Raw genomic sequence first — 27,818 nt, 5'->3', positions numbered from 1 at the left:
TGAAAACATCAGGATAAAAAGATTCCATAGATAATCCAAATTTCTTCTTAACCACCACTTTCAACCTTCACCCTACTCAATACTTGCCATGAGTTATATTTGATTACCTTAAATTAATTTTCATCCACTTCTTTTCCTTGATTTCTGGTTGAAAATGCTAATTACTAGGAGAATGGCTGTGGCTGGAGGAGGTGGAAGAGAAGAAAAGCTCAACATGTGGAGTCAAATAAAGTTCACAAACCAGATGATTGAAAGATGAAGTAGACGTGTATTCTTTGAGAAAGTACAGCATTTAAAAACTCTGTGTATTCATTCATCTTTTGGCTTTCCTCCTCCTGATACATATGGTAGTAGTGCTAGAGTTAGCACAAAGATAAGGAAAATTTCATGGAAGATCAATTCTTGAATTTTTTGCCATTTTGGTTTCTTTCTTATAAGCTTTTGCTTTAAATTTTGTCTGAGTACATTTGCGGGTAGATGACTTCTGATGCCTGGTCTAATGCAAAGTTCTCCTCCTTCAGGTTATTTGTGCAACTAGAAATATACAAAATTTACAGTATCTTAGAAGATCACTTAGCCTCTAACTTAATAGTGGACAATTTTCAAGCTGCTAATAGGATGCAACCAATAATCTCAACTAACAATGTATAAAATGAGTTAATATAGAATGTATCTATTATTAAAATATGTTCATAATGATAACATTACTAACTTAATTTTCCTAAAGAATCTACGCTGGCCTTGGAGACTCCCCAGATGGAAAACTCTCCACTGTATTGTCGTCATTGCTGTCATTCCTACATGTGTGTTGGAAAGTAGATTGAAACTTCAGTAACTTTTTTCCCATAAAATTTCTGCATTCAGTCAACTATAATATTAAAAAATTATTTTCCCAGAAGTTAAGAGTAGACATTGTATTTCGATCCTGTATACATAATTGTTACTTTAAAAATTATGGAAATGGAATCACAATAATTTGTTTTCTAATTTTAGATAGCATCTACATCAAGCTTTTAAAGGTACATTTATTTCCTTCAAATTAACCCTCTGGAGAAGATTTAAGGGAGTTAATTTAAAAATTCTAATGGTATATAATAAGGGAACAATAAGCAGTATTTATATTTCATTTACTACATGGATTATTCCATTAATACATTAAGATTTCGGTTATCTAGAACATAGGTATAAAGATTTTAATAAAAATAATCACTCATATGTGGAATCTAAAAAAGGTGAACCCATTGAAGTGGAGAGTAGAATGGTGGCTAATAGGGGCTGGAGTTGTTGGGGTGGGGAGGCATTGGGGGGATGTTGGCCAAAGGACACAAAATTTCAATTAGGAGAAATATGTTCAAGAGGCTATGGTACAACTTGGTGACAATAGTTAACAATTTATTATAGTCTTGAAAAATGCTAAGAGAGTGGATGTAAAGTGTTCTCACCACAAAAATCATAACTATGTGAGGTAATGCATATATTAATTAGCTGGATTTAGTCATTTCACAATGTGTATATACTTCAAAACAATGTTGTACATGGTAAATACATACTATTTTGTCTGTCAATTTAGAAAAATAGACAAAAGGTTGGCTTAATTCATAGAAAAGAAAAAATGTGTTACCTAATAATGCATTTATAATTATAAATATATAATAATGTAATATTGATATAACAATACGTAAACGTATTCAAAGATTCTCAACCTCACACTGAAAAATGCAAAGTAAAACTGCACTAAAATACCATTTTCAGTTATCACACTGCGAAGATCAAAGCTATGTTAAATGGATAGACTTAGATGACATTATGTTAAGAGAAGTAAGACAGGCACAGAAAGACAAATATCACATGACCTCGCTCATACATGAAATAAGAAGAAAAAAAAGTTGATATTATAGAGGCAGAGAATAGAACAATGACTACCAGAGACTGGGAAGGGAAGGGGGGTGCCAAGGCAGGGAGGGAAAACAGGGAGAGGCTGGCCAGTAGGCACAAAATTATAATTAGATAGGAGGGATAAATTCTGATATTCTATTGTACAGTAGGGTGACTATGGTTAACAGTTACATTTTGTATATTGCATAATAGCTAGAGGAGAAGCTTTTGAATGTTTTCGCCATAAAGAAATGATAAATGCATGAGATGGTTGACACATCAACTATCCCGACCTGATTATCATACATGTATATGTATCAAAATATCAAACTGTATCCCATAAATATGTACAATTACAATGTGTAAGTTAAAATTAGAAAAAGAAAAAGAAAAAAAGAACTATGTTAAAACACTAGGTTGGTGGTGGTGGATAAAGGAGTACACGGTTCAGATCTCTCTTCATGAAAATCTGCTGTGTGGAGCAGTCAGCGATGTCCTGGGCCCAGCTCCTTGCTTGGGAAAGCCAGTTGTTAGTGTCTCTTTCAAACTCAGGATTTAGTGATAACACAGTGGTAGCTCAAAATTGGCCATAGTGAGAATATTTATACCACAGAGATTCACAAATGCTACAAATCAAGGCCCCCCCCCCCATTTTTTTCTTAACTTTCTGTAGAGGCAGCTAGTCGTCTACTAACACATCCTGAATGCAGTCATCTGAGGGCTGCTGTATTGTCTGATCTGCTGCAGCTCACACTGAAGCTGCATTTCCCAAAGACTTCTCCCAGCCAATGACTGGGGATGGTGGAAGCGTTGTAATTAGTCTGCTGCTGCTGCTTTTGCTCTGAGACTCCCCACTTACTGTGCTGAGGGCTTTGCTCTCTATCCCTTTCCTCTTTCACGGGTGTCAGACCTACGTTGTGGTCTGAAGGCTCTTCCTGTTCTTTTCCTACCCTCTTTATCTTTCCCAGGCATTTATCTTGATAAAATTCTTGCACAAATAACCCTGGCTTGGCATCTGCTGATAAACTAAGTGGAGTGTAGAGCAAGGCATTCTCACACATTGCTCAAGGGAGTGTAAATTAGTAAAACCTATATGAAGAATAATTGGCAATATCTCATTTTAAAAAAGAGCAGCCACTAGAGGCAACCACTTCCAAATTGTTTACGGGATTCTTTTATTATTTGCTTACATGCAACCAAACAACACAATTATATATCTACCCCTTTGTTTTCCCGTTTTAGGCTTTGTCTTAGACTTCTCATTAAGTAAGATGAAGTTTTTAGCTCCCTTTTCTAGCTGCTGTCACTATTTACATCCACCATTTCTATTACCTCATTCTCATGATATAGATATATCATTCCTTTGGTTCAATAAATATTAGATGTTTATATTATTATGACTATAAATATGTTCTCTATAGCTAAACCTCGTAGCAAGCTACGATTACTTTTCCTTTTCTGCATTTTCCATTTTCTCTAGAGTTGGCAGTTGTCTGGTTTTACCATTTTGCTTAGTTTTCTATGTATTTATCACTAATTCAACCTGTAAGCTCTCTGCCAATTGTCTAAATGTCCCCTCATTATATTGATGCAAGAGATATTCTATCAACGTCATTTTCTTAAATAAACTTCTTTTCCCTCTACCTTCCTGCCTGATTGATAGTTTGGCTACAAGATTGTAGCTAGAGGTAGTTTCCTTCAGAATTTTGAAAGTTATAGTGCCATTTCACTCTTCTTCCAATAATTCTATTCAGACACTTGAGGCCGTTGTGCTTTCTGACCTTTAATTTTGACCTATTTCTGGAGAAAGAAAAATGTGTCTTCTCTGTCCCAGAGTTCTGAAACTTTCTGATGATATTTCTTAGTTGGGTCCATTTTCATTAATTTTGATGGGTATTGAATGGGTGGCTTTTTTCAATCTGGAAAAGCATGCCTTCTGTCTTCATTTTTTTCTGTAATGATTTTTCCCACACCTCCCCACCTTTGCTCCATTTTGTCTTTTTCTGGAACTCCTTTTATTCAGATATGTTGTACCTACTAGACTAGTCTTTTAATTGCTTTGTTTATTTTATTTCTTATTTTACAATCCTTTATCTTTTTGCTACACTTTATGGAAGATTTCTTCAACATTATTTTCTCACTTTCTTTGTCCCTAATAATGCTTTTTCACTTAAGGTCTAGTTTGCTTCATACTAACATAGCTAAATTAGCTTTTGTATACTTAGTGTGTATTTGGTATATGTATTTCTATTTTTTACTTTCTGTCATTCTATATTATTAGACTCCAGATGTATATTTTATAAGTAGTATATAGATTCTGAGAATCTATTTAACTGACAAGTTTAATCTATTTACATTTATTGTGATTGATTACATTTCTATTTTCCACTTTTAATTGCTTTTTCTTTTTTCTTCTCTTCTGCCATGTTTCCTTCCACTGGTTTGGACATTTTTCTGTTAATTGATTACTTTTACATTTTTAACATCAATATTTGACTTAAATTTCAAATGCCCATAAGTATCTTTACCTTTTCCCTAAAAATTTCAAGTATCTCTCTTTACTTTCTGTCTTTCAAATTATTATTGTGTTGTATTTTGGTTCCACATTATTTTTAACTTTCTGTTTTAATTATTATATTATTGTTTTATTTAATTATCAATAATTATTTAGATTTATCCACATCTTTATCAGTTTCTTTGGTCACACTATTTTATGTATTCTTGGCCTTTTCTTCTGATTCAGTTCCTATGGATTGGCTGTTTATTTTCTATTGTATAACATGCAACTTTCTGGAACATACCTCTTTCAGGAAGCCTTCCTGCATCATTCCCAAGCAGCTCTACTTGATATCTTCATATATTTCATCTTCCCTTATGTATATGTATGCACATTAACATAGTTAAAATTATTTTTCTTTTGTTGCTTTGTGTATATAGTTCATGAGCACTATAGCAGTTGTTGGATGATCTGGGCTTTTATGCCTTAAGGCAGTTTTGTTGTGAGACTTTGGGGTGGTTATGTTGTCTCTCAGTTTCCATATTATGAAAAAAGGTAAGAAATTCCTGCCTTCCTTATATCACACGGTGGTTATAAGGAATAAATAGGAAAAAGGCAGTAATGAATTTTGCTTGTAGAATTCTGCTAGTCTGATAGGGTATTATTATTTTATTTGCATGTGTTTATTTCCTCAGCTTGATTATAAACCCTGAGATGGTGAAAAATGTATCTTCCATCTCCTTAATATTCCTTCATTGCTCTTAATGCACATTGGTGACTCATTGACATGAAGCAATGAAGCATTAGAAAAGTTTTAGTAAATTGTATGGTGACATAAAAATAAAAGAACTTAAACATGAGGAAATGCACTATTGGTGACTTGGGAATAGGTGAGAATATGAGTCTGAGAATTACAGTTTAATCCTTTAACATGATGTGGTGCAGAATGACTTAGAGAACTTAATAACACTCTTTATTTTGAAGATTATCGACACTCTCTCTGAAGGTAATTTGATTTACTAGGAATTCATAAACTGGATATGTGATTCTTTAAGAAAACCATGAGTCCATTAAGGAAAGCATCCTGTCTAAAAAGAAGGAATGTTTCCTAGAAACCGTAAACAGAGGGTAAAAGGTGTTGTTACTGAGAATCCAAAGAATAGGATTGATCTTCTTTGTAGTGTGCGTTTAAATACAGCTTTGGGAGGTTTAGAGAGCTTGATTTCTGGGAGGTTAACAGGAGGTGAACTATAGAACATTAGAGAAAGATGGAGCAGCTGCAGATAACATAGTGTTTAGTAGCAAAGGATGATTTAGGAAACATAATACTAAGGGAAATTAGATGATAGTACGTAGTATTAGTAATTGTCCAACATGATAAACCAAGTCAAACAAAATGAAATTGGGAAAAAGATCACTCATGCGTTGATTCAGGAGGAAAAATGAATGGACCAGTGACTGTTAAGTGAATGTATTTAAATATTTTTAATTTTCAGAAAATTTTATGGAAAATCATTTCCTACATTTCTATTTTTTTCATGAATTATTTTTTTTTCAAGCTGCCACATGCATTCTTTAACTTTACCATATATATTTACATTGATAATTTTTATCTCTGATCTATTCATCAAAACAAGAATTGGAAATCAGAGAGGCTAATAATACTTGTAGATTTTAGTGACTTGTCACTTAGAAGCTCTCTTTGTCCCTTTTGTTGCCATCTCAGACCTTCTACCAAGAATAGCATTTTAGATATTGCATTTAATATAGTTGGGTTGCCATTACTTTTTCATTAAAGCCTACAGATAACTTAAAATGTTTGAGTGGTATAGGTAAGAATTACATAATTTTTCTGTTTTGGTTGTCCTAGTTTTAATGTTATTAAATTCATGGAAACACTGCCTTAATTCATTTTGTGCTGCTATAACAAAATACCACAGACTGGTTAATTTATAAAGAACAGAAATTTATTTCTCTCAGTAGCCGAGGCAGGGAAGTCCAAGATCAAGGCACTGACATCTGGTGTCTGGTGAGGGACTTCTTGCTGTGTCCTCACATGGCAGAAGGGCAAGCAGTGACAAAAGTTGTATCCTCACATGGTAGAAAGCAGAAGAGCTAACTCCTGCAAGCCCTTTTTATAATGGCGTTACCTATTCATGAGAGCAGAACCTTCATCACATAAACATCTCCCATTAGGACTCACCTCCGAACACTATTGCATTGGGGATTAAGTTTCAATATGAGTTTTTGGAGGGGACCAGAACATTTAAATCACAGCATTGCCTAATCCTCCTTGGAACTGGTTGATTTTTCTTTTCACTGCATTTCCCAGCTGATGATGGCATGCCAACATTGAGTCCTAAGCAATCTGCTTTTAAATCTAACTTTGTAAGGAGCATAAGACTTTTTCAATAGACTTTATTTTTAAGAGCAAAATTGAGGGGAAGGTATAGAGATTTTTCATATGCCCCTCACCCCCATACTTGCACAGAGTCCCTCACTGTCAAAATTCCACACCAATGTGGTACATTTGTTACAATTGATGAATCTACATGAATACATTGTTAACACCCAAAGTCCATAGTTTTTATTAGTTCATTTTTGGTTTTGTACGTTTTATGGTTTTTGACAAATATATGATGACATGTATTCATCATTACAGTATTACACAGATTAGTTTTACTGCCCTAAAAATCCTTGATGCTCTGCTTATTCATTCCTCCCTCCCTGCTAACCCCTGGAAACCTTGCCGTTTCCAAGTTTCATATAGTTGGAATCACATAATTTGTACCCTTTTCATATTGATTTCTTTCACTTAGTAATATGCATTTAAGGTTTCTTCATGTCTTTTTAAGGCTTGATAACTTTTTTTTTTCATGCTGAGTAATAATATATCACTGCCTGAATGTACCGGCTTATTTATTCAGCTACTGAAGGACATCTTGGATGCTTCCAAGTTTCCAAAGTTTTGGCAATTATGAATAAAGCTGCTATAAACATTGCTGCACAGGTTTATATATGAACATAAGTTTTCAACACATTTAAGTGAATGTGTTGAAAGCACAATTGCTGGATCAGATGGCAAAACTGTTTAGTTTTGTAAGAAACTTCCAAACTGTCTCCAAAGTAATTGTACCGTTGTGCATTTCCATCAGCAATGAGTGAGAATTTCTGTTGTTCCACATCCTTGCCAGCATTTGGTGGTGTTAGTATTTTGGATTTTGGCCATTCTAGTAGGTATGCAGTGGTATCTCATTTGAAATTTCAATTTCCTGATGACATGTGATGTTGAATATCTTTTTGTATGCTTATTTGTAGCTGAATATCTTCTTCAATGAGGTGTCTACTCAGATATTTTGTCCATTTTTTAATTGGACTGTTGGTTTTCTTATTGTTGAGTTTTAGGTGTTTTTTGTATATGTTGGATAAGAGTCCTCTGTCATATATATCTTCTGCAAATATTTTCTCCCTGTCTGTGGCTTGTCTTCTAATTTCCTTGACAATGTCTTCTGAAAAGCAGAGTTATTAATTTTAATGAAGTCCAGCTTATCAATTATTTCTTTCCTGTATCATTCCTTTGGTGTTATATTTAAAAAGTTATTGTCATATCTAAGGTCGACGAGATTTTCTTCTATGTTCTCTTCTAGAAGTTTTATAGTTTTGTGTTTTACATTTAGGTATATGACCCATTTTGAATTAACTTTTGTGAAGAGTGTAAGGTCATTCTTTTTGCATGTGGATATTGAATTGTTCTATTGCCATCTGTTGAAAAGACAATGTTTGCTCCATTGCACTCCTTTTGTTTCTTTGATCAGTTGACTTTATTTATGTTCATCTATTTCTGGGTTCTTTATTCTGCTTCATTAATCTGTTTGCCTATTCTTTTACCAGTGCCATACTGTCTTGATGCTATAGCTTCATAATAAGTCTTAAAGTTGGGTAGTGTCAGTCCGCCAACTTTTTTCTCCTTCAATATTGTGTTGTCTATTCTAAACTTTTTGCCTCTCCATATAAACTTTAGAATCAGGTTGTTGATATTCACAAAATAACTTCTTAGGATTTTAATTGGGATTTCAATAGATCATGTTGGGAAGAACTGACATCTTGACAATATTGAGTCTTACTGTCCACGAACATGGAATATTTCTCCATTTATTTATTTCTTCTTTGATATCTTTTGTCAGAGTTTTGTAGTTTTTTGAGTATAGATCTTGTATATATTTTGTTAGACTTATACTTAAGTATTTCATTTTTTGAATGCTAAAGTAAATGGTATTATGTTTTTATATTTTTAATTTCAAATTCCACACATGCATTGCTGATAGATAGGAAGGCAGTTGACTTTTGTATATTAACCCAATATCCTGCAACCTTGCTATAATAACTTATTAGTTCCATGGTCTTTTTGTAGTCAATTTGGGTTCTCTGTGTAGACAATCATAGCATCTGCAAACAAAGTTAGTTTCATTTCTTCCTTCCTAATTAGTGTCCTTTTAATTTCCTTATCATATTTAGCTTCTGGCACGATGCTGAAAATAAATGGTGAGAGGGGACATCATTCCCTTGTTTCTCATCTTAGTGGGATAGCTTCTAGTTTCTCACTGTTAAGTATGATTTTAGCTATAGTTGTTTTTTTTTTGTAGAAGTTCTTTATCAAGTTGAGGAAGTTTCTCCCTATTCCTAGTTTGCTGAGAATTTTTAAAAAAATCATAAATAGATGTTGGATTTTGTCAAAAGTTTTTTCTACATCTATTGATATAAGCATGCAATTTTCCTTCTTTAAGCTGTTAATGTGGTGGATGACATTAATTGATTCTCAAATGCTGAACCAGCCTTGCATACCTGGGATAAATCCACTTGGTCCACTTGGTCATGGTGTATAATTTTTTAATGCATTGTTGGATTCAATTTGTATTGAATTTTATAGTATTTTATTGAGGATTTTTGCATCCGTGTTCATGAGAGATATGATCTATAGTGTTTTTTTTTTTTTTTTTGTAATGTCCTTGTCTCATTTTGATATTAGGTAATGCTGGCCTCATAAAATGAGTTAGAAAGTATTCTTTTTGTTTCTACCTTCTGAAAGAGACTATAGGGAATTCATATAATTTTTTTCTCAAATGTTTGATAGAATTCACCTGTACACCCATCTGGGCTGGGTGCTTTCTCTTTTAGAAGGTTACTAATTATTGCCTCAGTTTCTTTAGTAGATATAGTCCTATTCTGAATGTCTGTTTCTTCTTGTGTGAACTTTAGTGAACATGTCTTTCAAGGAATTAGTCCATTTCATCTTGGTTTTCAAATTTGTGAGCATAGAGTTGTTCATAACATTCCTTAATTATTCTTTTAATGTCCATGGGATCTTTGGTGGTGTCCCCTCTTTCATTTCTGATATTAGTAACTTGTGTCCTCTCACTCTTTTTCTTAGCCTGGCTAGAGACTTATTAATTTTATTGATCTTTTCAAATAACTGGCTGTTGGTTTTGTTGATTTATCTTTGTTGATTTCCTGTTTTCAATTTCATTCATTTCTCACCTAAATTTTAATATTCTTTTCTTCTATTAACTTTGGATTTATTTTGTTTTGTTTTTCCTTTTCTAGTTTGTTAAGGTAAAAGTTAAGATTATTAATTTTGGATTTTTCTTTTTATTCTAGTATATGAATTCAAAGCTACGCATTTCCCTCTAAGAACTGCTTTCACCATATCCCACAAATTTTTTAAGTAGTATTTTCATTTTTATATAGGTCACCATATTTTAATTTCTCTTGAGATTTCTTTTTTGACTTGTGTTATTTAGAAGCATGTTGTTTAATCTCTAAGTATTTTGGGGTGTTTCAGAGACTGTTCTATTATTGATTCCTAGTTTAATTCCATCATGGTCTGAAAGCACACATTGTATAATTTCTATTTTTTTTTAAACAACCATAGTGATTCTAATAACAATTTAAAAATCATTTATATTTTTATTGAGTATTACATTAGTGAATTTCTCCCACCTGTTTTTCATCTATAGGCACAAAGAAGGTGTGTGGGTGATCCTATTTGAAATTCTTCAATTGTACTTCAAGTAAAAAACTTAAATTGAACAAAGATCTTTGGACAACTAAGTGTTAGGTACTATGCTTGTTTCTGGAGGAATAAAAAGCAGAGCTTGTGCTTCCCCAAGGCAGAGACAGTCTCTTTAACTCATCTTGGATTTGCAGTACCTACCACAATGCCTGATGCATAATTGCTATATGATAAATATTTCTATTGAAGTAAATGAGGAATTAAGGCTTATCATGTTTCCTAAATATACTTGCTCTTTGTTAATAATGGGACAGGTAGAGTCAGGGAGAAATTTTTGTGGTATAACCTTACCTGTGCTCCAAACTTCTCCTCCTCACAGATAATAGGGCATTGTCCTTTGGCCACTATGCTCATGTTTCCTCTCATGAATGAGTTCCTTTCCATGAATATTCTTATGCTCCCTTTTAGATAGCCTTTCAGTTAGATGACCCACTCTGCCAGTTTTCCATACATGTTCGGGGATTATCTTAGGGTTTAGGTCCCTGCCTTGGACTGAGTGTCCCCACAAAACCTGACTCCTATTGTGACAGTGTTAAGAGGGTGGGAATCTTATTACGGTAATTAAAAGGTGAGGCCTTCAAGAAGTGATTAGATTGCAGGATCATGCCCTAGTGAATGGATTAATAATGGTTATCAGGGGCGTGATTCTGAGGGCTTTAAAGAGGAGAATGAAGAGTCTGTCCTTCTCTCTGCTCTGCCATTTTCTGCCATGTGAGATCCTTGGGTCACCTCTTACCACCACCAAGAGCCTCATCAGATGTGTTCCCTGGACTTTAGACTTCCTAGCCTCTGAAACTATAAGCAATAAATTTCATTTTCTTACAAATTACACATTTCTGTGTATTTTGTTATAAGCAACAGAAATGGACTAACACAGGAAATTGGTAGCAGAGAAGTGGGGTGTTGTTTATAACAAACACTTGAAAATATGGAAGTGGCTTTAGAACTGGGTGTTGAGGAAAGGCTGGAAGAATTTGGAGGATCATGCTAGAAAAGACCTAGCTGCTGGTGGGAATTTAGAAGACAAGAAAACCAGGGAAAGTTTGGAATGTTTTAGAGACGGTTAAATGGTGGTGATCAGAATGCTTATGGAAATATGGACTATAAACATCACTCTAAGGAGGTCTCAGATGTAAATGAGAAGGGACTTATTGGAAACAGTGGCAAAGACCAACCTTGCTATGAACTGGCAAGGAACTTGGCTGTGTTGTGTCCATGCCCTAGGACTTTGTGGAAGTTGGAACTTAAGAGTTGTGAACCAGAGTATTTGGCAGAAGAAATTTCTAAGCAGCAAAACATAAAAGAAGCTGCAAGGCTACTTGTAACAGCCTATGCTGAGTTATGGTGGCAAAGACATGACATAAAGCCAGAATTTAAAAGGGAAGCTGAGCATAAAGATTTGGAAAATTTGCAGCCTGGCCATGTGGTAGAGAAGCAGAAAGCATTTTCAGAAGAAAAATACAGTGGTGCGGCAGAGAGACTGGTTGCTGCAGACATTAACATGGCTATTAGGCAGCCAGGTTCTAATAGCCAAGAAAATGGGAGAAAGGCCCTGAAGGCATTTCAGAAATCTTGGAGGCTGTGTCTTCCATCTCAGGGCTAGAGGCCTAGGGAGACAGAATGGTTTTAGGGAACAGGCCCAAGGCACCCTCCACAGGCTTGCTGCTCAGGGCCACCTCAGGATGTTGCTCCCCACACGAGCATCTGGCTGCTTTGGCTGCTCCAGCTTTAGTTAAATTGGCTCCAGGTGTGGCTGGACCTGCAGCTTTGGAAAATACAAGCCAGATGCCTTGGCAGTGTCCACATGGTGTTATGTCTGCAGGCCTACAGAATGCCAGAGCTGTGGAGGCCTGGGAACCTCCACTACAATTTCAATGGATGTATGGAAAAGCCTGGGGGCCCAAGAAGAGATTTGTCGCAGGGGTGGATTCACAACATAGATCCTTCACTAGAGCAATGCCAAGAGTAAACATGGGGTCAGAGTTGCAGCAGAAAAACCCCAACAGCGCCATGCCTAGTGGAGCCATGACAGTGGGACCACCATGGGGACCTGTGGAGCTACCAAAGTGGAGCATCAGCCTGTGAGAGCTGAAGTGTGGCCTGAGACCAGGAAAGCCATAGGAGCGGAGCTGCCTGAGGTCTTGGGGACCCAATTCCCACACCAGCATGCAGAGGACATGGACATGGAGTCAAGGTACATGATTTACCAACTTTGAGATTTAATGTCTGCCCTGCTGGGTTTTAGACTTGTTTAGGATCTGTTACCCCTTTCTTTTGGCCTGTTTCTCCCTTTTCGAATGGGAATATGTACCCTATGTTTGTTCCACCATTGTGTCTTGGAAGGAGAGAACTTGTTTTGAATTTCACAGATGGGACATTGAACTCTGGACTTTTGAGTAGAAACAAGTTAAGACTTTGGGGATGGAATGAATATATCTGTATGTGAAAAGGAAATGAGTTTTTGGGGTTCAGGGGTAGAATGCCTTGGATTAAGTGTCCCCACAAAACTTGACCCCTACTGTGACAGTGTTAAGAGGGTGAGAAATCTATTATGGTAATTGAAAGGTGGGGCCTTGAGCAGGTTATTAGATTGCAGGACTGTGCCCTAGTGAGAGGACTCATAATGGTGATCAGGGACATGGTTTTTGGGGCTTTAAAGGGGAGCACGAAGAGTCTGTCCTTCTCGCTGTTCCACCGTTTTCTGCCATGTGAGACTCCGGGGTCACTGTTGCCACCACCAAGACCTTCACCAGATTTGTGTCCTGGACTTTGGATTTCCTAGCCTCCAAAACTTATACTAAATTTCATTTTCTTACAAATTAACCAGTTCCATGTATTTTGTTATAAGATACAGAAACAAACTAATACTGTCCCCAAGCTGGAACCTCCCACTGGAAGCACAAAGTATTGTGGGCAAATAAATACAAAGGTGAACAAGATGCAGTTTCTGAATAGAAACATAGCTGCCTTCTAGTTTGAGAAAAAAACTAGCTCACAAACTATTTAGGGGTCCAAATAAAAGAGGGTTCAGGGTGAAGGAGGAAATGATGGAAAGATTTGGAGAATAGGTAAGAGTCAGCCTCAAGTTCCAAATTGAAACATGGTGGCTATGGTGTGAACTTTAAATTCTATTCCTGGTGGGGACTGGTGGTAGAGAATGTTATTGAGATTGAGTAATACACAGATTTAAAGATAGGCATTCTACTTATATTTGAAAAATTTGGTACTGTTGCAGGAACATATTCTTTTGCATGAATTTTTCACTGAGACAAAGCAATCTGTCTAACTAAGGGAATTAGTTCTGAGAGGATAGGAAATAACAAGCAATGAGGTTCCTTTGTTTTATTTTGCTGTTTACATAGTCAGAAGCTTTTATCTGTACTGATCTTCTTCGTGATGAATGCTTCCTATTAAGCATTAAGGAATGATTCTGATATACAGGCAAAGAAGGTTGAAATATATTGCAATGTCTGTGCTATAACCAGTAAAACTTTTTTACCTTAACTATGAATGCTGGCATAAATTTTTATCTTTATTTTCTTTCTATGAAGTAATTATCCCCATGCTTGAGAAGTCATAGTTTTGTCACTCTTTTTTGGAGGAAGTTTTGATGGAGTTCATCCCTACTTCCTTTGACCTTTTTCTTGCTTCATTTTATTCTGTGATGTCACTGCTTTCACGTAGCATATGCTAACTCATAAGGAATGTGTTTATCTTTGTATTGGATTTCTTCATCTTTAAGAAGTGTTGTTTACTAGACATTGTGAGTAAAAAGTTAACAAAATCATTTCCCTTTCTGTGTGAGAATTTGACCTTTGGTTAACTGTCTTCCTTTGTTCCCCTGGGAACAGATGAAGGAAAGATGTCATCTGTGTTTCTAGGCAGTATCATTTATGTTTAAAAAAATACCCCTCACCAGTAAATTGCATACAGGCTGTGAGGAACTTTTAATGAGCTATAAATAACCTGGTGACAGCACCATCTCTTATGGGTTCCTTGAATAATGCAACTCAGCATATCCTTTATGGGACTCTGAAGCCTAAGCCTGTGGTGGTGTTCTTAGAGGTATTGAATTAGGTGGAGCATGAGGCTGTCAAAAGCTGGATGCCCAAACACTGCCAACACAACTTGTTGATAAGACAAAGCTGAAATGAATTTATTGTCTATTAAAGGGTAAACACTGCATTGCACATCTTTGGTAGAGTCTTGAAGCAGGAAAGACAAGGACAGAATTTACCGAGAATTGGAAGTGTGATTTAAGTTGTTTTTAAAATCAGGAAAGGGCCAGGGGAATGAGCTTTATTAGGACTGGGTAAGGTTCAAAGATATGATACAGTAGTCCAGGATTGGTGGAAACTGCAAGGTGAAGATTTTTGAGCAGAGAATTCAAAAAATCAGCAGGCATAAATTGTCTGCTGATGCTTTCCACTGAAGAATTAATGGGTCTTTGGGAAGTTTCTGTAATAAATATCAAAACATTTATCTGGGCAGGAGAGTCTTAGAAAAATAAAGTCATGCTAAGGGAGACAGAGAAATAGCACAAAGCTATGTTAAAGTAGAAGTAAGCTATGGTTTCACTTCTCGGTGTCCAGGCTGAGTGGGGGTGGGAGTATTAGACAGTTTTAGTTTTCAAGGCTTTTAAGTCAAGATGGCTCCAGTGCCTGCCAACTGAGTCTCATTTTCTTGTTTCTAAGTTGATCCCTGGGAGAAATGTAGCTCTGTGGACTGCCACTCAGACTGCTATGAGGTCAACTCCTACAGAAGAGGATGCCTACTGCCCTATTGATATGCAGTGATTCCTACCCTGTCCCATCTGAGTCTACTGATAACAAGCATGGTCTGTGATAGTCTTGTGAGTCTGAATAGTTAGTTGCTCATCATTGTAGACACAGACATAAACTTTACAATCAAAAGCTTGGTGTGCATTCTTCCAGAAGATGCTAATTTTCACTGTGATGGTTTGTGATTAGGTCACTGTGTCAGTAAAAAAACAGCCATCTTCAGTTACATTTACGTCTGTACACAGGAAAATGCGTTATGAATAGCCTTATGCAAAAGCTTTTATTTGAGCTTTTAGGGATGTTACAATTGTCTTGGCCACAGTAAATGAAGAGGTCTAGATCCAGGAGCCTGTGCAACAATTATTGAACCATTACAAATTCCTAGACTAGCTGAATTTTGTAGTCAATATGATTCTGCTAGAATTTTAGAACTAATTCTCCTTCGTGTGTTCAATATTGACATCTAATAATTGTTTGATAATAGCACATCTATTTAACAACAGTCTCACCTATATTGGCAAATAAAGTAAATATTTTTAGGAAATATACAGTCTCCATGTACAGAAACCTGTTTTGTTAGGAGAATGAGCAGAAGAGAGTGGTGGAAGATGGGCTAGAGTGGTAAGCATGGGCCAGACCACACAAGTCTGTGTAAACCAAAACAGATTTTAGAACAATGAGAAGCTATCATATACTTTTAAAATAGGAATGATTTTAAAAAGGCAACTCTTATACATAGTGTTCAGAACAGATTGAATGGGCTCAAACGTATTCCTTGAAACTTAGGAAATTCCTGTAGGTATAGGAAAGAGATGCTAGTAGCATGTTCTGTGGTGGTGATGGTGGAGATGGAGAGCAGTAGACAAATTTGAGAGACAGAAGTTAAAATAAATAGGATTTTAATATAGATTGGGTGTGGGAGATGTCAGAGAGAGAGTGACAAGGATACTTCTTAGTTTCTGATTTGCTTAATCAGACAGCTGATGTTGGGAGGGTGGAAGGCTGTATTAATTTTTTTTTAATGAGAGGGACACGAGATGTTTAAATGTCTATGGGAAGGATGTAGTTAAATGGGAATGGGGAATGGTTAGAGTTTTGAGCAGAGAAAATTTGAAATATAGTAAGTGGGTGAATTCATAAGAAAAATAGTAAAATTGCTAAGTAGCTGAGAGATCTTTGAGGTTGATGATAAATTTACAGTGGAACCAATCTGCTCATTATATGACTTTTTTGAGCAGTTCCTAACATATACTTGAAGGAAGCTGATAATTGAGCCAGGATGTGGGTTTTGATAGTGGCTATGGTAAAGATACAGAGATGTCAAGGAATTCATAGTGTTGGTGTTATTGAAATTATGAGGCTGTATAAGAAAGGAAGTAGAGAATACAGATGGTTAATAGATTGAATAAAAGTAGATCTGTCTTTGTATTGGAGGTTCAGTAAGGTTGAACTACTGTTGTAGTTGGTGTAATTGGGCCATTGAACTCCACAGAGAAGTGGATATGGTCAGATAGCAGGATGGTTCAGTTCAGGACTTCAGAGCTGGAAAAAGTTTTAGGATATGACAAATTTCAGATTATGACCATGAGAGTGGGTGTCTGAGGAGAAGTGGAAAGGTTATTGGAGATGAATTGGTATAGAAACTCTGAGCCCAGATTATTGTCCATTTACCCATTCGAGGGTCATTCACATGAATATCACCTAGGATGATGGTAAGATTTTAGGTGATGTTGGATTTGAGGAATATTTACAACATATATGACTTAATAACTTTGAGTTCTGTGTTCTCATGGTGTATTTGTTGGTGTGGATCCATGCAAATCATAATAGCAACACATTTCTCAATACAACAGGTAAATAACAACTAACAATTGTATCTTAAATTTTATTTTACATACCTCTATCTTCCCTATTTGTGATAATGTATTGTTAAAATGGGACTTCTGTAGCAACTAAATATGTTTATTGTCCCCAGTCTTAAGTCATACAAGTATGAAATTCTGTACTGATAAACACATAAAATGTAAACTTTTCCCACATCTGTATCAGCTTTTTTCCTGCATAATGAACTACTCCAAAACTTTGTGGATAACAACAACCACCGCTTCTTTAACTTACGAGTTTGTGGTTCAGTTGGGTGGTTCTGCTGATTTGGGCTAGATTTGCCTTATCTCAACTAAGTTTATGCAACCATCTGTGGTCAGCTGCTGAGCTGGCTGGGGCCTGACTGTCTAGGATGGCTGATCCTGTGGTCTCTCATCCTCTAAACACCTAGTTGGTCTTGTTCACGTGGTAGCTGGGTTGGGTTCTAAGACCATGAGTGGAGGCATGCAAGGCCTCTTGAGGTCTAGGCTTGGAAGTGGCACAGTGTCATTTATACCACATTCTATTGGCCAAAACAAGTTATAACATCAGCCCAGATTTAAGGGATGAGAAATAGACCCTATGTCTTGATGGCAGAAATTGCAAGTCACATTGCAAAGGGGTATGGATACAGGGAGGAAAATAAATAGCTATTTTGTTTTTTTTTTTCAACATGCTGTATTGTGAGAATGCAAGATGTAGGTGAAAAACCCTGCAACTGATTGTTACAAGTTTGTATTCCTGCTCTATCACCCCACTTAATGGTCGTGTCCTTATCCCTTTTCTATTTATAAAACAAGGGAGGGAAGAAAGTAGGAAGGAACATTGCCGGAACTGTCTGCCTATTAGTGATGATCAAATGAGAGAACTGACTAGTATTTTAGATGAGTTTACCATTGCATGATATTATTTTTATGCCAATAACTTCTCATTTCTCTTTAATGTGGGAATCTACAAAAATAACTTGAAGACTTAATAGCACAGAGATGTCTCCTGGATATTGTTCCTTATGTTACTATGGCCTGAGGGGCTTGTCAAGTAAGAAACTTGGCTAGAAAGGTGGAAAGCTGATGACTGAAAGTTCTCCATTAACCCTGCTGTGTTTTATTATGCATTTGATGTGTTTGATATTCTCTGCCACCGGTAGAACCTTGGGGACTTGTGTACTAAGAGCTCAGAGGTTTGGGTAGAGGCAGAAAGCCACCGGAGTGCAGAAGAGGGCACAGAAGGATTGGAAAGTTTAGAGTAAAATGAAGCAGAAAATGAATGAATGAATAAGCCTGGTGGAAAGTACACAATTAAAAAACCGTTATAAAAAGGGTGGGAGAAGAGGAGGAAGACTTTTTTTGAGGATCAGCCTCTAAAAGTATCCAGTATTATCGTATGAATGAAATTAAAATTGCTAGCTAGGAATTAAATGCAATTTGTGGCCCTGTCTAAAGGTTATGAGGGTGAGTCATAAAATAAGGAAAATCTCTTATTTAATATACAATGTTGGATATGACTCTTTCCCCCAATCATATAATGAGTAAGAAATTATGAATCTGAATCATGTACTGTGGTGAAATGTTAACCTAACAACATAAAAGTGACTATTTGATTTTTCATAACATCTTTTTGATGTTTAAATATACCATGCTTAAAAAAGTACACCTATATTAAGTGTTCATCTCAAAGAATTTTCACAAAGTGAATACATCTAGTAGTCAGTAGCCATATTAGGAACCAGTATACTACCAGTCCCCAAAAGCTTCCCCATGCCCTTCATAGTCACTGTGCCTCCCCCAATAAAGGGAGCTGTTATCCTCACTTCTAACCCTGTAGAGTAGTTCTACCTGTTTTTGAATTTTTCAGAAATGGAATTATAGAGTACACACTCTTTTGTGTCTAGTTAATTTTACTCAGCATGATGTTTTTCAGATTCATTCTTATTATTTAGTATAGTTCTAGTTTGTTCATGTTTATTTTTGGATAGTTTTCCATTGAGTGAACATACTGTAATGTTTATGCATTCTACTAGAAATGAACAAGTGTATTATTTTAAGTATTAGGTATTCCATCACATTGTTAATCAAGTCATTTCGAGTTTTGATTATAGTGATTGCATTAAGTTCTCTTTGATACAAAACAGTGGAGAATAAGACTTTCTAAATAAAGTAAACTTACTTATTTGTGTATTATTAATTTTGAATAGCAGTTTCTGATTTGATAAGTAAGTGAAGAGAACACTGTAGATAAATTCAAAGGTGAAACTTGGGGTTATGTTTGGGAGCAAAAGGAAATTTGGTTTGATCAGAGGTGTAGTGGGAAATGACCTGAGAGCATAGATGGGGATGGGATTGTGGGACCGCAGAAGAGATTGCACTTAATTTTGTGTCCATGATGAGCCCTTGGAGGATGTGCTCATTGCCATCTTTTAGGAAGATTAACATTGCAGTGATTATGTAGGATGGATTGGGGTAAGACAGGAAGAAGACTGCATAGCAGTTGCGTGTTGTGGGAAATGCACTAAAAAGCTGAAGGATTAGGTCTGTCTGAGTGATGCTTCCATTCCTTACTAGCTGTGACTTTGGACAAATCATTTAACCTGTCTGAGCTTTTGTGTCTTCATATGAACAATGAAGGTAGGAAATCTGCGATTGTGAGATGAAATGAGTTTATCCATGTTGGAGAGCTGCAGGCTATATAGAGTTCCAGGGCCTACACAGATTCCCGTTGTGGGCCACTGCTGTGACTGGGAATAAGGAGGAAGGTGGATATTTAATCTCCTTCATTCAGTCATGCAGAGAATGTCCATGTTTAAGCAAATATTCTAGAAACTAATCTGTTTAGTTAAATTACACATTATGCTCTAGGTATAGTGAGTTTCAGAGTGAGCAAAGGTCCTGGAGCCAGATTGCCTGTGTTTGAATCTCAAATCTTCCTCTTATTAGCTGAGTGAATTTAGTCAAATTGCTTAACTTCTCTGGGCCACATTTTAATGATACCTACCACATAGAATTGTTTTGTAAATTAAGTTAGTTAGTACATAGATAACACTTAGTACCTGGCATGTAATAATTTTTTTTTTTTTTTTTTGTCGTTTTTTCGTGACCGGCACTCAGCCAGTGAGTGCACCGGTCATCCCTATATAGGATCCGAACCTGCGGCGGGAGCGTCGCCACGCTCCCAAAGCAGCACTCTACCGAGTGCGCCACGGGCTCGGCCCCTGGCATGTAATAATTGCTCAATATTATTATCACCTTGTCTTATTCAAATAGCAATGAATGATTTAGCTTTTTGGTTGGTTTATTGCATGGAAGTGAAATCTTTATTACATCCTTCTATTCCTGTAGTTCCAACTGTAATCTGGGTTATCCGCATTGGGATTGTACAAAATTAACTCAATCCTCATCCATGCATTTTGTATTTAAATGTAGTTATAATGCCCTGCCCAAGTCTCCCTTTTCCCAGTTCCTTCCACATTTCTTAGTAGGGTATAGTTTTGAGTTCTTTTTTGGCAGTTGACTAATGAATATATTTTATATATCTCCTACACATGTGGCCCTGTCAGTGAAGAGATTAAGGAGAATTTCTCTCTCATAGTCAATGCTACGTGGGATTAATGTAACCCAAAGTTACATTGCCTGTTTTGTTCTCTACATTATACTGTTAAATCATACTGAATTTATTCTTAACTAAACCCCTTCAAATGCACCCCCCCCACATTTGCTTGTTTTGTAAACCTTTATTCTTTCATTTATCAAATGTATTGACTGCTTAACATATGCCAGCTTTATAGCTGACAGTAGATATACTCCTCAAGTTTAGAGGTTCCTTGTATGTCATGCATGCAAACAGACTTGTAATAAAGTGGGATAGTGATAATTGTTGTAATGGAGATGTGCAAAGTGTGTATGATAACACAAACGAAGGACCTAATTCTCACAGTGGGGGAGGGTGATTGTATGATGCTTAAAATGGATGCAGGGAGAAGATGCCAGGGAAATGCACCTGGAGGAGAGAGTGTTTGTTATAAACTATAAGTAAGGTCCTGACCAAGAAAGTGAGAAGGAAAAACCCTTTAAGCAGAGGGAACAGCTTACAATGTAGCATGAAACAGCATGGGCCTTCTGGGAACTACACATAGCTGAGCATGGCAGTAACACAGAGGGCACATGGAGGAATTGGTGGGAGAGATGCTGACCTGTAAGTCAGGTTCCAGATTCTTATGGGCTTTGTGTGTCATAGTAGGGAGTTCATATTTAATCCTGTAGGTAATGAGCCAACATGAAAGGATTTTAGATCAGAGAGGGAAATGATTGGGTAGATGTGCATTTAAAAAATACAGGTGCTCCTTGACTTACAATGGGGTTACACCCCAGTAAACTCACTGTAAGTTGAAAATATCGAGTTGAAAATGCATTTAATACCACTAACCTGTTGAACATCATTGCTTAGCCGAACCTACCTTAAAGGTGCTCAGAACACTTAACATTAGCCTGCAGTTGGGCAACACTATCTAACACAAGGCCCATTGTATAATAAAGTATTGAATAGCTCACATAATTTACTGAATACTGTCCTGAAAGTGAAAGACAGAATGGCTCTATGCTGCTGCTGGGCATTGGGAGAGAGAATCTTACCACATATTGCTAGCCCAGGAAAAGATCAAAGTTGAAAATTCCGGGTCGACCCTGTGGCTCACTCGGGAGAGTGCCGCCCTGGGAGCGCAGCGGTGCTGGGAGTGCAGAGGCCCCGGGTTCAGATCCTATATAGGGATGGTTGGTGCGCTCACTGGCTGAGCGCGGTGTGGGCGACACCAAGCCAAGGGTTACGATCCCCTTATCGGTCACAAAAAAAAAAAAAAAGAAAAAAAGAAAGAAAATTCCAACTACGGTTTTTATGAAATGTGTATCGCATTTGCACTGCCATAAATTCTAATTTGGCCATCATAAGTTGGGGACTGTCTATACTAGGCTGGTGGCCTGTATGGTGTGATCTGTGAACTAGAGGAAGGGAGTGAGGATGGAGGTGGAGTGGTAATGGAGAAGCTATCCCTGTCACACAAGTGAGAGAAAACATGGAGTCACAACCAAGGCATGGTCATGGGAACAGAAAAGTGGGCGGAATTTTGGGGAGAGTTATTAAGTATATATTTTGTGCACTGAAGCACTTTGAGCAGTGAGATCCTCGGCACCTGACAGCCAGCTGGATGTGGCAGGCCAAGGGAGGGACTGAGGTTCAGCTCCAGGTCCGAGTGACTGGGCAGATAATGATGTCATTCACAAGAGTAGGAGACAGAAACGATTTGGGTGAAGCAGAGGATTCCCTTTGAGACCTGTTACCTTTTGGATGTGTATGGAATATCCAAGTGGAAATGTACAGCAGATGTTCGGCTGGTGTATCAGGAACTTGGGAGAGAGTTTTTCTGTATGTGTGCTGAGGGGTAGACCTGTGAATCATCCATACTTAGAGGACAGTGAAACACGAACTGTCAACCAGAATATCAGCCGGAAGGCTGGGGGTGCTCATGATGAGAATCCTAACTTGTAATAGAAGCATGCACAAGGTAGCCCTAGAAAATGATTTTGAAAGAAATGTCAGTTGGGAAGTTGGCTAAAAACCAGGAGAATGTGGTGTCAGAGAACCTATGGCGGAGAAAGTTTATAATGCTTACAAAATATTTTGTAGTATTTAAGTAGTATTGGACCTCTTCTGAATATTAGAAAATGTGCTTTGAATAAGTGGAGTCCAGAGCAAGTGCCTGTTAGGGTGGGCCTCTGTCTTTTGGAGAAATCTGCCTGCTAGAGATCAGGGTGCATGCCCTCCCACTATTTGGGCCTAATTCTTTGCATTCTAGTCAGGGGTTGTGTCTGTTTTTTCGTTTAAATGGGAGGAATTGGTAAAGGGCCACTGTAGTGGATTGAGTTATGTCCCCCCAAAACTTAGTGGGACTTGAATTGTGTCCCCCAAGTTTTATGTATTAGAAACTTAGCCCCCATTGTGACTGTTAAGAGGGTGGGATATTTTATTATAGTAATTGAAAGGTGGGGCCTTGAAGAGGTGATTGGATTGTAGGACCGTGCAGAAGTGAATGGATTAAAAAAGGTGGTCAGGGGTGTGGTTCTGAGGGCTTTAAAAGAAGAGAGAGGAGAGTCTGGCTTTCTCTCTCTCTGCTCTCTCTCTGCTTCTACCATCTTACAATGTGAGACCTCTGGGTCACTGTCGCCACCACCAAATGGACTTTGGACTTCCCAGCCTCAGAAACTGTAAGCAATAAATACCGTTTTTCTTTATAAATCACCCAGTTTCAGGTATTTTGTTATAATATGCAACAGAAATGGACTAATACAGCCGTGAAAAACGATTACATTGTGTAATGTTGAATATACTAAATATCCTGATTTGAGCATTACATGTTGCACACAGGTATTGATATCCAACTCTGTACCCCACAGATATGTACAATCAACTATGTTTCAACAATAAAAAAATTAAATTGGGTAAAGATATCCTCCTGTTTTTCCTCCTCTTTGTTTTCAGTTGTTTTTAGAGAAAACAATTCATTCAGGTAGAAATGACTTTTCTATGCAGAACTTAAACCGAAGTCCCACAGTTCCTTTAAGAATTTGAGCTGACTGGAGAGCAATATCCACAGCAACATTGTTTTTATTTTTAAATTGAACTCTTTGAGTTTTCCGTGCATTTCAGATATAGGTTTCTTTAGAGCAGAAGGAAGGCATATTTATTTTAATGTCTCCAGGGCTCAACTCAGAGCCTGGCTTAGAAGAGTCCTCAATAAATGCTTATTTTGTCTTTCTTGTTCATGATTACACAGTTCCATTTTTGAGAGCTTCCAAGTCCTCTTGAATCTTCCTGCCTTTCAACATCTCATGTCGCTGAATTATGCCAATTTGTCTTTTGAATTTTATCAGTTCTACTCTTTTTAATTACCTAAAATTTAATATTTCTTCCCCCCACGTGTTCAAGTGAAATGAGAATTTATTTTAAGTCTGCATATATGCCACAGCATTTGAGAGCTGCAGCTGAAATAGAGACAGGACATCAAGGTTGAAACAGAAAACTGTTAGAATGACCCTGCTTCTCTTTCCCTTCCATTAGAGTCACTTGTTTCTACTTCTCTTTGTTCTCTCTCTCTCTCTTTTAAATTTTTATTATGAAAAATTTCAAATATCTACTATCATGTACAGTATAACAAACCAAATGCGTTCTTACCGTTTATCACCTTAATTATCAAGAACTTTACTATGCTATAATTAGAGTCTTATTAATGGCACATCCATTCCATACACCAACCAATTCCTCTGTGTCAAAATTAAGCTCAGAATAAGTTCTGTTAGATTCCTTGCATACATTCTTGGAAACAGAATTAGCAGTAAGGAAGTCATGGTGACTTGACTTGTAGGTGATGATTGGATGAGAAGCTTTCTGGATCACTGCTCTGTCTTCCCTTCCTGTCTATTTTGTGATCTGCATCAGGAATTCATTTATTATGCCTCCCCAAGTGGCCTATTATGTGCTTTGAAAAAAGTAACTATAGGACCTTTGTGGGTTTAAAAAAGCCTAAAAGTATGCTATGCTTTCATTTGGATAATGCTTTGTTTGGTATTTTAAACTTCTTAACAAAATGTTAGTTTTCTTGCTGCTTTTCCCTTTAGGTATTCTTTTCTATGATTATTGCTAGAGGATGATAGGATTTAGTAGGCTATGTATCCATTCTAGGTTCAGCTCTGTACACTTTTTCAGGGCTCTACACATTTAGTGCTTATCACTGTCCTGTGGCAGGAGGTTGTGGGACCAACAATAACGTTTGCTTGTTCTCCTGCACAGAAGTATTTCCTGTTTGCTTGCCAGTAAGATTGGGCTTCCTTTTTCAGAAGTTTTGCTGTTTATAGGTATTATAAAGTAAGAAATGAAAAGAAACCTTTTAGAGTAGAGGAAAAATTTTCCAGGAAGAAGAAATAAAAGGTCTGAATTCATCACTCCTATTTCTACATTCTGAATATATTGTGTCTTTGGTTATTTAACTTTTCTCTATGCCATTTACATATTTTACTTATGAAAATTGGATATTTCTTAGCTAATGAAAAAATGTTTTATCTAAGAATTCAAATATCTTATTTCTGAGTGGGAAGGAATATGCATTTTTTAAAAAAAAGTTTATTATTTTGGATTTTTTTGTTTACTTAAAGTCGGAGCTATAGTATATGTATGTACTTAGTATACAAAAGGGTGGCCAAGTTCATGAAGGTGAGCCATTATATTGTTTTCCTGCTTTTTCTTTTCTGAAAGTACTGTGTGGTTTCTTTTCTTTTATTCAGGGAATCAGCAGTCTCTTCAGTTCTTTGAAAGTGGTGCGTCTCTTACGACTGGGCCGTGTTGCCAGGAAACTGGACCATTACCTGGAATATGGGGCTGCGGTCCTCGTGCTCCTGGTGTGTGTGTTTGGACTGGTCGCCCACTGGCTGGCCTGCATATGGTACAGCATTGGAGACTACGAGGTCATTGATGAAGTCACGAACACCATCCAAATAGACAGTTGGCTCTACCAGCTGGCCTTGAGCATTGGGACTCCCTATCGATATAATACCAGTGCAGGGATATGGGAAGGAGGACCCAGCAAGGATTCACTGTATGTGTCCTCTCTCTACTTTACCATGACAAGCCTTACAACTATAGGATTTGGAAACATAGCTCCTACCACAGATGTGGAGAAGATGTTTTCGGTGGCCATGATGATGGTTGGCTGTAAGTATCTTAGCTTTTTTACTTTCAAAAAATTGTTGTTGTTGGCAATTTTCCTGGCTCCAATCTCTGACAGGATTAAAATGAACTACTTTGTCTTCAGGAAAGTGTTTAATCCATATCATTTGCAATGGGTTCAATTTTTCTTCAATTTTTAAAATATTTACTTTTGTGGGATACAGTGTGTTGTTTCAGTACCTACATATACTGCACAATGATTCACTTAGGGTAGATAGCATAGTTTTGTACCTGTTAGTTCACCACTTCTTCCCCCCCACTCCTCCTGGCCTCTGGTAACCATTGTTCTACTCTCTACTGCTATGAGAACTACTATTTTCTTTTTCTTTTTAGATTCCACATGAGTGAGATCATGCAGTATTTGTCTTTTTGTGTCTGCCTGACTTCAGTTGACATGATGATTTCCAGTTCTATCCATGTTGCTGCAAATGACAGGATATCATTTCTTTTTATAGCTGAATAGTATTATACTGTGTGTATATACCATTGTGTATGTATACCATTTTTTATCCATGCATCCGTTGTTGGGCATTTAGGTTGATTCCATCTCATGCCTATTGTGAATAGCATTGTGATGAACATGGGAATGCAGGGTTTTTTTTGTTATATTGGTTTCATTTCTTTTGGGTATAGACCCAGTAGTGGGAGAGCTGGGTTGTAAGGAAGATCTATTTTTAGTTCTCTGAGGAACCTCCATACTGTTTTTCAAAACGGCTGTACCAGCTTACATTTCCACCAGCAATGAAGGGGGATTCCCTTTTCTCCACATTCTCAACAGCATTTGTTATTTTCTGTCTTGTTGATAATTCTAACTGGGGTGAGATGATATCTCATTTCAGTTTTAATTTGCATTTCCCTGATTAGCAATGTTGAGCATTTTTTTCATGTGCTTGTTGACCATCTATATGTCTTCTTTTTAAGAAATATCTATTCAGGGTCTTTGTCCATTTTTTTGGTTCAATTTTTATTCAGCCTTAGAAAATAAAAGTGCAAAATAATATATTTTTCTATTCAGAATGTATTAATACTTGATAAAGAGTGTGGATAGAGTGATACAAAACTCAGAATAGAACTCTGTGATTTAATTCTGCTCATAGTGTTGGACCTGGCAGAGCTCTCATGAAGGGACCAAGACCAGCATCTAGACAGGCTACATCTGGCACATTCCATAGGTTTTATTGGTTTTGCATTAAATTCTAAAAAACAGACAGGATCTGATGTGAGATACATAGTTTAGAAAATATTTTAGTTAATACTGAATTCCTGAATTAAAGTTGACCCCAGGATACAGTTTTATGTAGGTTTTTACAATAAGACTAGTAAAAAAGGTTTATAAATCTAGTCTGCATTACAAACACTCTAGATTGAATATATGCCTGTTTGAGAGATGAAAGTATTAGTATATACAAAGCCATTCAGCATGAGAAGTATCTAGGATTTAGCATGTATTCCTGAGCACCAAGTGTTCTTGGAAGCAGAATGCCTTTTAAAGTGGCCAAAGACCATGTGCTCTACCCTCAGAGACTGTATAGCATCAGATGACCAGAATATTGAGGAAATACATACCAAATAAACTGTTCTAAAAGATCTTGAGAAAGAGTTCACCACCATCCATGCCTTAAAGTTGACTTAGATGATTTATCCAAGTCTAATTTTGATACCGAGAGTAACCTTAAGATCATTGTCTGAAGGTGTGATTAGCACTATTAGGACCTCCTGTCTTTAGATCATTAATTTTTGGTCTAAGCCATCTTTTTTGAGATTCCACACTGCAGAGGTTTAGATTTTGACATTGATGGGAAAAATTTTGGAGTGGAGAGGCATTGGCTGGCTCATGAAAGGTCAATATCTTGGGTTTAAGCAGATAGTTTTCATAGATTAGAATGTCTGAAAGCTATTGGAGCACCAGCATTAGCAGTTGTTGAGCTTCTGTGCCTCAAATACTCCTGTGCACAAGTAGAGAAAC

At 36.9% G+C, this 27,818-nt stretch overlaps 1 protein-coding gene across 1 annotated transcript in view; it reads left to right on the top strand.

Moving 5' to 3' along the window:
• KCNH5 (potassium voltage-gated channel subfamily H member 5) overlaps positions 1–27,818 on the top strand; it is a 318,849-nt gene that overhangs the window by 59,887 nt on the left and 231,144 nt on the right. Inside the window, exon 7 of the mRNA XM_063091599.1 lies at positions 25,411–25,837. Coding sequence (XP_062947669.1) covers positions 25,411–25,837 — 427 coding nt within the window. The remainder of the gene's footprint in view (positions 1–25,410; positions 25,838–27,818) is intronic.

Source organism: Cynocephalus volans, chromosome 3, assembly GCF_027409185.1.
Source record: "Cynocephalus volans isolate mCynVol1 chromosome 3, mCynVol1.pri, whole genome shotgun sequence".
NCBI classification, from domain to species: Eukaryota; Metazoa; Chordata; class Mammalia; order Dermoptera; family Cynocephalidae; genus Cynocephalus; species Cynocephalus volans.
This window is presented reverse-complemented; position numbering and strand designations above follow the sequence as displayed.